This window comes from Myxocyprinus asiaticus, chromosome 14, assembly GCF_019703515.2.
Source record: "Myxocyprinus asiaticus isolate MX2 ecotype Aquarium Trade chromosome 14, UBuf_Myxa_2, whole genome shotgun sequence".
NCBI classification, from domain to species: domain Eukaryota; kingdom Metazoa; phylum Chordata; class Actinopteri; order Cypriniformes; family Catostomidae; genus Myxocyprinus; species Myxocyprinus asiaticus.
The window spans coordinates 46,328,612-46,343,665 of NC_059357.1; the positions used below are offsets into that span (position 1 = coordinate 46,328,612).

The window sequence follows — 15,054 nt, forward strand, 5'->3', positions numbered from 1 at the left end:
TTTTTCAGTTCACTATAACCATATCAACTTTTTCCTATCTGAAATAAAAAAACAATTCTAAAACTACGTTGTGGTAGTGGGGGCGTGGTGGAGCGCCGGCTTGTAAATGGAGAGCAAGATCGGGAGATGAGAACGGTGAGGATCATCACCTGTCAATGATTGTCTGTAACAGCTATTTGTTATTGCAGTGAGAGTTGGAGATGGTTTTAAGAGCGAGCCAGATGCCAGTGGAGAGAGGGAGAAACACATGAAGCAGAGTGCTCTGTGTACACCATGACATGCTGAAAAGCAAATTTGTGTTAAAAAATAAATACCCTTTTGAGTTGGATCTCACCATCTCCCTCTTCCTCCTTGCAGAGAGTTAAAGAACTTGTCACATACTTACACACAAAAATATGATAGAATTCATGTGTTTCAACTATGATTACTTAAGGTGCGACAAAATGCAGCTTATTTGTTTTCTCATTATTTCCAAACCATTAGTATATTCTGCTTTGATTGGTGGGCCACCTGTCAATTTGAGTGGACCAGTGCCACCCTGTTCCTTATGTGGACCTTCTGCAGACATGTGATGTATGAAATAGGCCTTCAAGCTCTCATCATTAGTGTCTTGACTCTGTCACAGGTCCTGTCCTGGAAGAGCAAACTCCCTCTGCAGACCATCATGCGTTTGCTGCAGGTGCTGGTGCCACAGGTGGAGAAGATCTGCATTGACAAGTAAGAGCAGAGCTTGTGTGATTATGGCTGCGTGTTGTTTGGTTTACCACAGTGAAATATGACTCAATGTTCTGATCTCAGGGGTCTGACAGATGAATCAGAGATCCTGAAGTTTCTTCAGCATGGCACTCTAGTGGGTCTGCTGCCTGTACCACACCCTATTCTCATCAGGAAGTATCAAGCCAATGCAGGAACTGCCATGTGGTTCCGTACATACATGTGGGGAGTCATCTACCTGCGGTATGTGCTTTCACATTGACATTTATTTTCTTGGTGGGTGCTTTCTGACTTAAAGACAACTTCTTTGTGCAAAATTCATCAGTGTATGTTATTCTGTAATAAAACTGTAATAACACCCTTATTCTCCTGATGTAAACAAGGCTACATGGGCAAGGAAACATAATGTTAACCAATATTATAAAATAGTTTTAGTTTACCTGTCTGGGACATGTGGAAGGATGCTACTTACTTAAAATAATGTTTTTATGAATATTTGTGTTCTTAATGTTTGTATTTTGTATTTTAACTTTTTTATAAAATAGAAGTAGACCGATATATCAGTTTACCGATTAATCTGTGACAGTTGTTGCTTTTTGGAACTATTGTATATCTGCAAAAATCTATACAGATAGTTTAACCCTAATATAGTGACTTTTGAACTTTGCTTCTTTAAAAAACATGGTTTCCTTCATCTCAGTGGCATGAGGTTTGGTAACATCTATACACACACACACACACACACACACACAAAATTGGGCTGGATTCTGGTGGTGTGGTGGTGTGACGAAACAAAACTCAAATTGGACCATAAATAAGACGATAAAACTGAGCATTTGTTTTTTTATTTGTCAAATAAAATCAATAAATCAGCCACAATGCAGAACACTCACATAAATGAAGGGGTGATACTATAACACATCCAAAATGCTGAACGCACATGCTCACATATATACAGTCACACACAGGAATGAATAGGTGAGACTATAACAGAGAGCATTTTTTATAGAATTTGTCAAATAATATCAGCCACAATGCAGAACACACACAGAAATGAAGGGGTGAGACCATAAAACATTCACAATGGAGAACACACACACATCGAAATGAAAGGGTAAGACAATAATACTTAGCACACACCAAGCATGCTCACACATGCACGCACACCAACAAATACACACACAGACACACACACACACACAGATCAAAGGCTGAGTTTGAGACAGCTGACCTTTTCCACTGTGAGAAAGTTTACGCTTAAACCTAAAAAATTCAGTGGCAAAGCTGTCTGGCCCCAGAGCCTTGCCTGTAGGCAAGGCCTTAATTGCCTCACCAAGCTCCTCCAAGGTTATCTTATTCGTCAGTTTAAGGAGTTCTAATGGTTCCACAAAGTTTCTAATATCTTCATCAGTAGACGAAGATGTGGAACTATAGAGATCAAAATAGAATTCTTTAAAAGCATTTATAAATATCAATGGCTGTGGTAAATATTTCCCCACCAACAGATTTCACTGAGGGAATGGTAGAAAAAGACTTTCTCTGCTTTATATATCTAGCCAAAATCTTCCCTGCTCTGTCCCTCGACTCAAAGTATGCCCTGGATAGCCAAAACTTCACCTTCCGCGACAAAATAGTATTATATCTGTATTTCAATTGGGTCAGTTTTCTGAGGCCATCAGACAACATTCGGCACTTCAGCTCTGCACTTTTAATATTCCCTTCCAACTCCACGAGTTCTCGTGCTTTGGATTTTGATGAATGAGGCATACTGTATGATCCGGCCCCTAAGAACCGCCTTAAGTGCCTCCCAAGTCACGCCCACAGAGGATACTGAGGACCAGTTGGTGTCCATATAAACATTGATTTCAGCCTTTAGCATTTGTTGGAATTTAGGATTTTGCAAAAGGGATACATTAAAGCGCCAACTATATGATTTCCATTTCACCATATGTGGCAACACCTCTAAACTCACCAGGGCATGATCTGAGACTAAAATGTTTCAAATTGTGCAATCAACAACAGATGAGATGAGGGACTTAGAAAAAAAAAAATCTATTCTAGAATAAATCTTATGGACTGATGAAAAAAAATTATAGTCCCTACCAGATGGGTTCAAAAGTCTCCAAATAGCTGTAAGATCAAGATTTTTACACATCCTCTGACGCGTCAGTGTTGCTCTAGGGGGCTTACACACTTTTGCCTCACTATGATCAAGGACTGAGTCCATCAAAAGATTAAAGTCTCCTCCCATTATTATATCATGAGGGGTGCCAGAACTTGCAACATCTCTTCAAGATCTATAAAAGCCCTGATCATCAGCATTAGGTGCGTAAATATTAACCAAAGTAAGACTTTGCCCCTGAATTTCTGCTAAAACAGTAATGACTCTTCCTAATGTGTCTTTAATCTGTTTGAGACATTTGAATTGTAGATGTTTACTTATCAATGTAATGACTCCCCTGCTCTTACTTGAGCCGGCATTAAAGAAAACATGTCCGCCCCATATCTTCCCAAATGTTTCAGCTTTCTGCGGGGAAAGATGCGTTTCTTGAAGAAACACTATATCATATTTCTTACGTTTAAGAAAATAAATAACTTTCCTTCTTTTCATGGGGTGCCCCAACCCATTCACATTCCACGTGGAGAGAGACAATCCACTCATATTAACATTTGACATTTTGACAAATTAGAAAAAATAGATTGCGTGTCAAAAATAAAATTATAAAGACCACATTCCAACGTTATTGCATCAGTCAAACCCAAAACTTTCCCCCGAACCAAACAAACAGAAAAAAAAAACATGCGCATTAACCCCGCGCACGACAGCACCAACAGTCTATGTACGCCTACGAGAGCCCCCGCGACAACTTTACCGTCGGATTGCTCAAGTCCAGTGTTTCTATACAAATTTTGTAAGAATACACAACAGAAGATATTCTATAAAACAAACTCCAGCCAATAGGCAGGATAAACATAAAGAACATGTAGATTCATCCACATAACTGTCCCGAAGGTATGTACCTCCACAAAACAAACTTCAGCCTCTAGCGGACCCAGCACACACACGCACACACACACACACACAAAAAAGGCCGTTCAGTTTCCTCAGGCAGTCAAACGAAGGTTCAGTGAGCTGGCCCATTCAACTGCTACAAAATGCAACAAATGACCAAATCACTCCAGTGTCCTGCAAGAAATACTCCACAAAACAAACTCCAACCAATAGGAGGCATAAGCACAAAGAACGTGCAGATTCATACACAAAACTGTCCCGAAGGAGTGCTGCTACACAAAACAAACTCCAGCCGCTAGGCGGAACCAGCACAAAAAGAAACAAAAAGGCGCTCCGTTTCCTCGGACGGTCAAGTGAATGTTCAGTGAGTCAGGCTCACTTGGCTGCAACTTGGCTCAGTCCATTGACTTTATGAAGGAAAATGCTTGTTGGGGACATGTAAATACTTTACGGCCATCCTTAGCATCTGTTCTCAATTTGGCCGGGAACATTAGTACAAAAGTGACCTTTCGTTGATGTAAAAGTTTCTTGCATTCCTTGAATCGATCACATTTCTCTCTTGTCAAATTTGCAAAGTCTGGGAACAAGAAAATGCTGTGGTTCTTCCAAGAAAGCCTTCCTTTACTCCTCGCCTCGTGTAACACGAGATCTTTATTGGATGATCTCAGAAATTTGGCCAGAATTGATCGGGCCTGTCTCCCTCAGCGGATCGCCGAGTCAGGACCCTGTGAACTCGCTCCATTTCCAGCATATGGCCTGTTATGTCAAGCAGATTAGGAAAGAGCCCACCTAGGAATTACACCATATTCTGACCCTCTACTCCCTCAGGAATTCCAACAATTCGGACATTGTTCCGCCGACTATGATTTTCCATATCCTCTGACTTTTCCCAGACACACTCCAAATCCACTTTGGTCGCTAGCAGATTAGCAGCTAAATTCCTCTTCGATGACTCCAGGTAATCTATCTGTTTAGTCATCTAATCTAATAGTCAGCAGCAACCTTCATCAGCATTGACGATACGTTCAGCAATTCTTGCCAAATCTCTTTCACCTCTCTGGGCAAATTGACTCCCTGGTCCGAGGCCACTGGGGGGGAGTTAGCTTGCACACGTAAGTGTCTTTTAATGTCTCCAGAGCCTGAGGATTTAGAATTCTTTGACATATTGTCTTCCTAGAACAGTTATGGGTCAAGGTGTATCAGATCTCACCGGTTTATATCATTAAAAGTATCAAAACTTGCAAAATGCGCAGAGATCGCTGTTCCCATGTCCGAACCTCGCATTGCGTCACGTGACTCTTCTGGTAACACAAATCTTATTCTAAGTCTTCTCTTTGTAACACCATGGTCAGTAATAATAATGTGGCATCATTGCAAAAACTGACATTTCAATTATCAGTGCATACTTATATATAAGTATGTTTTTATGAATTTACTGTCTGTTACTTAAATGTCTTACTTTGCATATACATGTTATCAGGGGTGCCTGCAGGATTTCATCTGTGGGTACACAGATAAACCTGACCTGTATAGCCTACATCAGATGATGGAAATGATATTTCTGCCTTACTTGTCAAAGGTGCTGTTTTGTAAGGAAGCTGCACGATGTGACGAGACAAAACTAGATTGCTCCAATGTCGCCTGCTTGCACTGTATATGTTGTACATGTCACTTGCATAAGCATGGTAAACTGCCATTTCATGTCGAATTAACAGGTTTATATAGGTTTAATCCTTAAGTTCATCATATGTACAACTTCCTTTGCTCAATGTTTGCTCACACTAAGCTCGACAAGCATCCAATGAGTTGTGGAATGCTGCACGATTGAGAGAGACAGAGAGAGATGTGGTTGGCACTTTGTCAGAGCTAAAAATGCAGGTTAATGAAGCTGTACCAATGGAGAAAAGTAGTATTGCCATGGCAATACTGGTAATACTGGTGACGGCATCTATAAATAGTCCCAATATAGCATAGCCTCTCTCAAACATGATTAAATAATGTGCCCACTTTTCTTGATCCAGTCAAATCCAATGGAAAAAATATTATAAAATGAATGGTGTGTCATAAATTTGTACTTGACAAGCCTGCTTCTTCGCATAAAGTAATTTTTTATCATAGCAAGTTTTGGGTAAATCTCTCAAAAATATCTCATATTTCACCTTAAATTAAAAGGGGAAAAAAAGACATATTTTGCATGAAGAAAATGAAGCCTATTTTAATATATTTGGCATAGTGACATTATTCTCAATGATGACATTATTATGACATTATTCTCAACCTCACAAGAATCTCATTACTCTAGTACAGTAAAAATTATTATTTTTTATTTTTTTAAATCAACATAAACTAAAGGCGGTAAATTACTTTATAATTTAAATAAGATGTCATTTGTTTTTGTTGTTGTTTTTTGTTTTACATCAATTAGAATTTAAGGGGGAAATGTACTTGAAAATAATGTCACAATGCAAAAAATCTTAATGGTCTTTGTTGATTTTGGGGTATGTGGACATGTTCTCAATAGGTTTCATTAGATTAACCATTGTATTTAGCAGTGCTGTGGAAAAGTATTTGCCCCATCCTGATTTCTTCTGTTTTTGTGTATATCTCATACTAAATTGTTTCAAAAATTCAAACAAAATCTAACATAAAACGAAGGCAGTCTGAGTAAAAACAAAATACAGTTTTTAACTGATAATGTTATTTATTGAATCAAAAAGTTATCCAATACCAACTATGCCTGTGTGAAAAAGTATTTGCCACCCCCCCCAGTTACTAAATCCCCAAATCAATGAAACTGCATTCATAATGGGGTTCAGCTGGACTAGACACACCCAGGCCTGATTACTGCCAGCCCTGATCAGTCAAATCAACACCTAAATAGAACCTTTTCAGCAGCATGAAGTTGGCTAAAAGCCAGTAACACACTATGCCAAGGTTGAAAGAAATTCCAGAAATGTTGAGGAAAAAGGTGATTGAAATACATCAGTCTGGGAAGGGTCACACAGTTATTTCAAAGGCTCTGGGACTCCAAAGAACCACAGTGAGAGCCATTATCTCTAAATGGAGAAAACTTGGCACAGTAGTGAACCTTCTCAGAAGTGGCCGACCTTCCAAAATTCCTCCAAGAGCACAGCGACGACTCATCCAGGAAATCACAAAAAAGCCAAGGACAACATCCAAGGAACGGCAGGCCTCTCTTGCATCAATAAAGGTCACTGTTCATAACTCCACTATCAGAAAGACATTGGCCAAAAATGCCAACTATGGAAGAGTGGTGAGGCGAAAACCACTGCTAACCCAGAAGAACATAAAGGCTTGTCTGAATTTTGCCAAAACACACTTTGATGATCATTAAACCTTTTGGGAAAATGTTCTGTGGACTGATGAGTCAAAAGTGGAACTGTTTGGAAGACAGTGGTCCCGTTAAATCTTGTGTAAATCAAACACCGAATTCCACAAAGAGAACATCATACCTATGGTCAAGCATGGTGGTGGTAGTGTGATGGTGTAGGGAAGCTTTGCTGCTTCAGGGCCAGAGTGACTTGCAATAATTGAGGGAAACATGAATTCTGCTCTCTACCACAAAATCCTAAAGGAGAACATCCTGATCAGTCCGTGAGTTGAAGCTCAAGCACAACTGGATTATGCAGCAAGACAATGATCCAAAGCAAAGGAGTAAGTCCACCTCTGAATGGCTCAAAAGAAGCAAAATTAAAGTTTTGGAGTGGCCTAGTCAAAGTCCTGACTTGAACCTTATTGAGATGCTGTGGCAGGACCTTAAACGGGCAGTTTATGCTCTAACCCTCCATTGTGTCTGAACTAAAGCAGTTCTGCAAAGAAGAGTGGGCCAAAATTCCACCACAGCGTTGTGAAAGACTGATCTCCAGTTATTGGAAAAGTTTGGTTGCAGTTGTTGCTGCTAAAGTTGGCATAACCAACTATTATGTTTTTCACATGGGTGATATAGGTGTTGGATAACTTTTTTGCTTCAATAATATATATATATATATATATATAGATATATATAGATAGATAGATAGATAGATAGATAGATATGAAAACTGTATTTTGTGTTTACTCAGGTTGCCTTTGTTTTATGTTATATCTGATTGGAAGATCTAAAACAATTTATTATGAAAAATGCAAAAACAAAAAAAGAGAAGAAATCAGGAAGGGGCAAATATTTTCCACAGCACTGTAACATATATTTGCAAGAAAAGTGAGTTTAACATTGTTTCATCCTCTCTGTGCAGTAACGTGGATCCGCCCATCTGGTACGACACTGATGTGCATCTCTTTGAGATCCAGCGAATGTAAAAGTGAAGAGCTTTAACCTGTTGGTCCATCAAACCCTGCAGATTCATCTTGCCATGTCATTTTGCTATAACCCGTTCCACTGTCCTCGAGAAGAGGCTACACATCATAGACTGTGAGACTCCACAAAAAGTGCCCATGACTGACCGTCAGCGCTCTGTTTGCTCTGGCTGCTGTACAGATAAATAACGCATCTAAATATAAACCAGGCCTCATGCACTCTGATAGTAGAATCATACTGTGTTCAGCAGCTTAAGCAGTCCACATATGCAAGTCTGTACGTATGAAACTCTTTCACTGTGGTTTTTATTGGAATAAGGTGCTTATTATATGAAGGAATGCTATTTATAGAGTTTCTATTATATATGTGCTGGGACAAGTATTTGAAACTTGTGAAATTAAGTGACTAGTTTCTAGAAAGTCCTTATAAGTTATTAGAAGCTTTGACAAAGACATCTGGATTGTATTAGTGTCAGCACAGGAGGGCATTCTCTTTTTCGTTTCCTGTAAGAACATTTGTGTATGTGTGCGTTATCAGATTCATAAATGCCGCACTTAATCCCAGTTTTCACTGTAGTGATGTCAGGAATAATTTAATGAAATATTCAAAGGCTTATTTAGCCAGTATTAAAATACACTACAAAAATGTTGTTTTCATAGTGTTATATATCTATTTTTGTCTGCGTATCCGTTTTGCTAATGAGATACTGTAAATATTTTGCTTGTTGTTTAAAGTTCAATTATTGTCTCAATATATGAAAATGTATTCGATGTTGTCAAAGGGCAGAATGATTAGCTTGTGGTTGTCATCTTTCTGCATATGTTCAATCCTATTGTTTAAAGTGCGGAAGACTGTAAACGGAATGTTTTTCTTCATTGGTTGTACTATTTATAAGAGAGTTTGTGAAACAGACCAAGACATTTGTGTTTTTATGTATTTTAATGTTTTTGTTGTAGTGTAATTTATCAGTCCAGAATATTTTGCAACATTGCTAACAGTCACATGCCTATAACAGGCATAGGCCATATTTCAGAAGATATTGTGACATTATTCACATATTAAAAATTATTTAAGTTGAACATGGTCTATGATATACACACAAACTCACATAAACATATACACATCATTTTATTCACAAATACAAATGTAGTAAAAAATAATAAATTTATCTTTAAGATAAACAAAAATATAATATATATATATATACACACCGATCAGCCACAACATTAAAACCACCTGCCTAATATTGTTTAGGTCCCCCACGTGCCGCCAAAACAGCACCAACCCGCAACTAGCATCAGAATGCTATTCTGAGATGCGGGTTGGCGCTGTTTTGACGGCACGTGGGGGACCTACACAATATTAGGCAGGTGGTTTTAATGTTGTGGCTGATCGGTGTGTATATACATATATTACAAAGGTATGTGCATAAGCTAGTTAAACAGTTCTTGAGTGGTCAGTATGTTCATGAGGCAAGGCACACCTCAAAAAGACTGGCCACTGAGTGCATACGGTAGAAGATCCCAAATGGCATTCCGATATTCACAACGGCTGACCATGTTTGTAATTTATAGACGTCGAATCCAATAGTGTTGTCAAACTGAGGCCGGGCTCCAAAGGCAGGCATGATCCAAAGCTATAAAACAGAAACAATGTACAAAATTTGAATTTAGATTTGTGATGTGTTAAAGACAAAGTTTATTATGGAAGTAGAAATAAGGGGGGTCACAGTCACGTAATTTTCATTAGATCAGGCTTTTAAAAACAAAACCCATTAAGATGATATACAATGGAAAAAGACATCTGTCTGATGTATACTTGGACCAATAATTTAAAAATATGCAAAAATACACAAGAATGTGTCCTGTGTATGCCCCCTACAGTAACTCATGAAAGAATATGGGGTCAGGTACTTACAACGACATTGCAGACTAACAAGAAGGCACAAATCTCCTTAAGAATCCTCCTCTTCCAGGACAGCCGACCCTGAAGCAGCGTCAAGGGGATGGGCAGTGTGTGAGCCGGAACAATAGAGCTGCTCCGTCTTTCTGGGTCTCTCTGCACAGCCATGACATTGGCAAAGACAGTGGCCTCAGCTGTCTCATTGAATGGCTCCCGGTGTAGACCCGTGATGAGGAAGGCGTTCTGTAGACACAACTGGACCACGGTCAGAATCGAACAGGCCAGGTTGAGGCCATTCACATGTCCATTTACTCCTGACGCCAGAACAGCGACTATAGTGAAGTAGCAGATGAGGAACTGGCCCAGAGATGCTCCCACGAGCAGTCCCACATCCAGACTCCGCGTAGGGTTCTTCCCCGACACTTGTTCCCTCTTATCGTGATGGAAGAGGACACAACCGACCAGAGTTGCTATGGACATCAGAAAAATGGCCACTATGTTCATGATGTAATGCATTATTAGAGCTTCCTGCCTTTTGTTTGTGTCCTCCATGGCTATGTCCACTTCATACACCACAAACGTAGCAAGCCCCACCACCAGAATGATCATGCCAGCCACTGGACCAACCAGAACATCCCATAGGCTAAAGCGGAGATTATGGCTATGGTGCTCATCCATTTGGCGCCCAACATTCTTCCACATGACGTAGGCCATGGCTGAGGCAAAAAGGCTGTACTCAATGTTGAAGGGGTACAGGTAGTAATAGGCCTTCTCAAAGGTATCGCAAGAATCATGGCTGCACTGGCACTCAGTGTATTCACTTCGGACTGAAAGCAAGAGGACAAAGAAAGTCAATGAAATGCTCCACATGTGGTAAGTTCTCACAAAGTTTTGTCACGAAAACCTAATGTAAAGTCTTTGCCACCAACAGATGTTTGAATTTAAAATCTATGGATACAAAGAACTCTCATTCTTTCATGGATAATGCAATGCAGCTTGGGACACTAAGATGGCCTAAGATGGTTTGCTGGTCTTAGCTATTTTAAGCTGGTTTTATATGGTCTCCCAGCCTGGCGACTTTATCGATGCAATTTGGGTGGCTCAAATCAACTTACAAAATAAACCCATAAGTACACAATTTTCAAGTGGTGTGCCTAATTGATGAGAAAGCACTAGTGTCTAGTTTGCTTTGACTGATATTATGCACCTTGTAATGTGACGTTGAAGCTGTGAGGTGTGTTAGAGGAACTGTTAGATGAATTGTCATTTGGAATCACAGTCTGATGGAGTGATTCCTCTGTCACGGCTGTCATCCACACCATGAGGTTCGTTGACAAGGTCAACATCAGTCCACATCTACAAAGAGAGTGTAAATATTACAATTACAGTGACGCTTGCACTCCCGTTTCTAAGAAATATACACTCATCGTTCAGTGCACATCCTGGTTTCCTATCAAATCATGCTGGCAAACATTTCCTTGTGTTAACTTGTGCAAATGTTCATTGCTTCACACTGAGATGTCACACAATTCCAAATAGTCAATGGACTTGCCCTGTGCTCACAAACGCCTAATTTCCTTTATAGTCTTAAGTCTGAAAGGGTGTGATCATTTGCCTACATTTGTCAGTCTTTTCCATCACCTTTCACTTCCTGTCTACACAACGTGGTCTAGATATCAAAGACAAGGAAATACTTTGACTAAAACAACTTGAGTACTCAAGTTATTTACTCAAGTCTGCTTAATGTTATCTGCCACATGTTGGAAAGTCAGACTTACCGTGTGATGTTTTGCTGTAGCTGTACGCAGTCTTTGGCATGAACCCAAAGGATGTATGTCTGAAATGCACAAGTATATAGGGTATATTTAAAATTGAAAACACAAGAACATGTAACCTAACAATAATTGAAGAGCATTCTTTATAGTAACCTACCTGGACAATGACAAACACGGCTTGCACAGTAGGGAAGGCTATCTTCACAGGTGACTCACAATGTACGTGACCCACATAGTAAATTATCTTTAAAATATCCATGATAACACTGCAGATGCCGAACAGAACCAGGCCACCTTATGAAAACAAACAGGTAGAATATAAGTACATGATTGTACACTGTCATTACTTGATAATATATGTGTACAACCCAATTTGTCTAGCTTAGAACTTTGATTTAATGGAATTAAATTGCTTTCAAGGCCATTTGCCACCAACCAACTCTAGAATTGGTTTGACTGGAAGAATGAAGAATTACCTCTCAGCCAAATTGGTCCAGCATGGCTATCTTTGTAAAGCACTGCATGGTGTACTCTAGAAGTATGGACTTTGTAGTAAACCATCCACATGGTGGTGAGCATGACAAGTAAGATGAGGAAGATCTGCAGGTGAGAAGACGAGATCTGGATCTTGTTAAAGACACTTCCGCTTAATAAAGCAATTCCCAGAAGGAGAATGTTCATGGAGATGAATCCAGATAGAAGCCAGCCCCAGTTGCGGACCTTCTCCTCCGCTTTGACCCGACCATGGGCTCGTTCCGGGCTGGGCCCATTCCATGGTGTCTCTCCTTGCATTCCCACTTGGATAGTGGATATCTGGGTCTCACTGGCCTCTAGGTCTTCCTTTGCTGTCATGTTGTTTAAGTCCAAAGAGCTGGCCGCAAAATAAAAACACAAGTCAATTTGCAACTCTACCTTGGATTCTCTGAATCGAAGCGTTTAAACTGAACAGGATTATGAGTATGAACCGCGTAAAGAACTTCTCCAAGTGGACAGCTGTCCCGCAAAAGAACTAGAACTAGTCAAGCTTCCTCTACGTGTATAAATAATTGAACCCGCATCAGTATCCAACCAATCACCTGTCTTTTCGTCTGCTTACGTCTAGCACTGTGTGTAACCCACATCTAAAGGGACCTGCATCCTCAAATCTTACTCGGCAATATTGAAAGTCTAAAAAGATTTCACCTTTGCTTGCACTGGATCACGGCCAGCCAATAGCTCCCAGTTATTGTGATAACAGTGTTTGACGGGAAGGCTACATGCTTGTTTTCTGTACACTTGTTGGTGACGATAGAAATGTTCAGTACTAATCAGACACACTTAGCTGTGAGTCATTGACAGATATTTAGCTTTTATTAAGCTTTTAACGTCAAACATTTCTGTTTTTAAAATATTAAGCCTTTATTTACTCAGCTTATATCAGTTTTCAAAATCATTGTGATATTGAACCTCTCCCAATTTCATTGTAAATATTTGGATAAACAGAACAATTGAACTGTGCATTGTTTCAATATCAAAAGCAACATTATTCATGCTTATGTATTAAATTTCTACAAATATCTTCATTTAACAGACAGATTTAATAAGCGATTTATCACGCAGGTGCCGACAACTTTAAAATACAGCAATACAAAATTTCAAGAGTAAACCAGAGTAATACTGAGGATGGAGCAGAATTTTCTAGTATTTTTTTTTTTCTTTCCACATACATTGCAGTACATTTGGTTGTGTGTGTGTGTATATATATATATATATATATATATATATATATATATATATATATATATATATATATAAGTTACATTTCATGTAAATTTCTACGGTAAAATTTACTGTATATCTCAGGACCTGTAATGGGTTTTTTGCCATTTTAATCGCCTTTTTGCCTTTACTAGTTCATTGTACATAGTCTTGCAGTGTGACAAATGAATTTTCAAATGTACAAATATTGTACCAAGTAGTGTATTAATTAATATTAGGTAATAAAAGCATAACCCTTATACAATTTGCATAATTCTGTATAAAATAATTTTATATGGAGCATGTCATAAAGCAAGTACCCATTTATTCAATTCAGGTTTATATATATAATATATATATATATATATATATATATATATATATTATATATATATATATATATATATATATATATATATATATATATATATATATATATATATAAAGACTTAGAAAAGAAGAGTACAAAACAAGTGATTATAATATGTGTCGTTCAGTGTCCTTGACTTACCATGAGAAGGAGCTGCTGGACTTCTGTGAAGCGTTCCACCTCATGTTGTATATTTATTCACTCTACAACTCACTGCGAATGAGATAACACAACCTGTCAGAATAAACACACATTATTAGAACAAAATGTTTGAAACTGACATATACCATACTCTATTCTATAATTACATATATCATGAAACATCAGTGCAGGTCTGGGTCATAATGGCACTCTGATGGGATGGGATGATATATATGTTACAAATTTTGTGATTGCATAATTCTTTAGATTTTCTCAGAAATAACTTCTCTCTTCTGAGCCATTTTTGCACTTTTAAGAAATTGCTGTCTTGGTGAATTTAGTGGATGCATGAAGTCCCTTTACCTCAAGTTCACACATGTGTACTAGCAGAGTATCCACAAATGTAGTTCATTAAATTAACTATGAACATGTTCTACTAACATCTGACAACCACAAAGTTTAACAATATATTTTGTCTTCATTTTGAACAGAATTTTGTATGTAATGCAATGACAATCAGACAATTTAAGTTTGACCAAGTGTCCACAGGCCTAAACCTTTTGGGGCCACTAAAAGAATTTAATTTAAAAAGAGTATTTAAAAAAGAAATTATTTAAAAGAGCCATTAACAAACATTAGATGATGATTTACGAATTAATAGATCATAAACTCTGTAAAAAAAGAAAATGTGCAGTTGTTGGCCTTACCCTTAAGTCAGGTTGATTTAATCATGTTAAATAATATTTTTGACTTGGATAAAATCCAGTTAGTTTAGCTGTAACTGCATGTTAGGATAGTTCATGTCATGAGGGCACTGCTTGAACTGTTGCTCTCGTGCCCTATCGTGAACGTGCACAGGAGATCAACGGTCAGTGAACATTTTTACTAAATAATGCAATAGATTTCAGTTTGTTTCTCACCAAACCTTATCGTATGCTTTCATAACAATCTTGAGTCTTATGGAATAATTGATTAGACTTTTGAATTATACTTTTGTGTTCTTTTGAAGCTTGAAGAGGTGGTCACCATAAACCGCCATTGTGTGACATCACTGAGCACAATGTTTTTCACAATTTCTCCCTTTGTG

General features: G+C 38.4%; 2 protein-coding genes across 6 annotated transcripts in view; one reads left to right on the plus strand and one right to left on the minus strand.

The window, feature by feature from the left end:
* Window positions 1-9,121, plus strand: part of LOC127452150 (protein HID1-like) — a 45,544-nt gene extending 36,423 nt beyond the window's left edge. The window contains exons 17-19 of one of the 2 annotated variants that reach the window (XM_051717411.1): window positions 626-717; window positions 799-957; window positions 7,981-9,121. In XM_051717411.1, the coding sequence (XP_051573371.1) occupies window positions 626-717; window positions 799-957; window positions 7,981-8,044 (315 nt within the window). In that variant the 3' untranslated portion in view covers window positions 8,045-9,121. Of the gene's footprint in view, window positions 1-625; window positions 718-798; window positions 958-7,980 lie in introns of those variants that run through there. The other variant, XM_051717412.1, reaches the window with a different exon arrangement.
* A 287-nt stretch (window positions 9,122-9,408) lies between these two features.
* The window catches only part of otop2 (otopetrin 2), a 28,268-nt gene continuing 22,622 nt past the window's right edge, over window positions 9,409-15,054 (minus strand). The window contains exons 1-8 of one of the 4 annotated variants that reach the window (XM_051717417.1): window positions 14,959-15,005; window positions 13,968-14,039; window positions 12,196-12,590; window positions 11,877-12,013; window positions 11,723-11,781; window positions 11,152-11,300; window positions 9,960-10,771; window positions 9,409-9,678 (exon numbers count right to left, since the gene is read on the minus strand). In XM_051717417.1, the coding sequence (XP_051573377.1) occupies window positions 9,508-9,678; window positions 9,960-10,771; window positions 11,152-11,300; window positions 11,723-11,781; window positions 11,877-12,013; window positions 12,196-12,590; window positions 13,968-14,011 (1,767 nt within the window). In that variant the 5' untranslated portion in view covers window positions 14,012-14,039; window positions 14,959-15,005 and the 3' untranslated portion in view covers window positions 9,409-9,507. Of the gene's footprint in view, window positions 9,679-9,959; window positions 10,772-11,151; window positions 11,301-11,722; window positions 11,782-11,876; window positions 12,014-12,195; window positions 12,591-13,967; window positions 14,061-14,134; window positions 14,149-14,958; window positions 15,006-15,054 lie in introns of those variants that run through there. The other 3 variants (XM_051717419.1, XM_051717418.1, XM_051717420.1) reach the window with 3 other exon arrangements.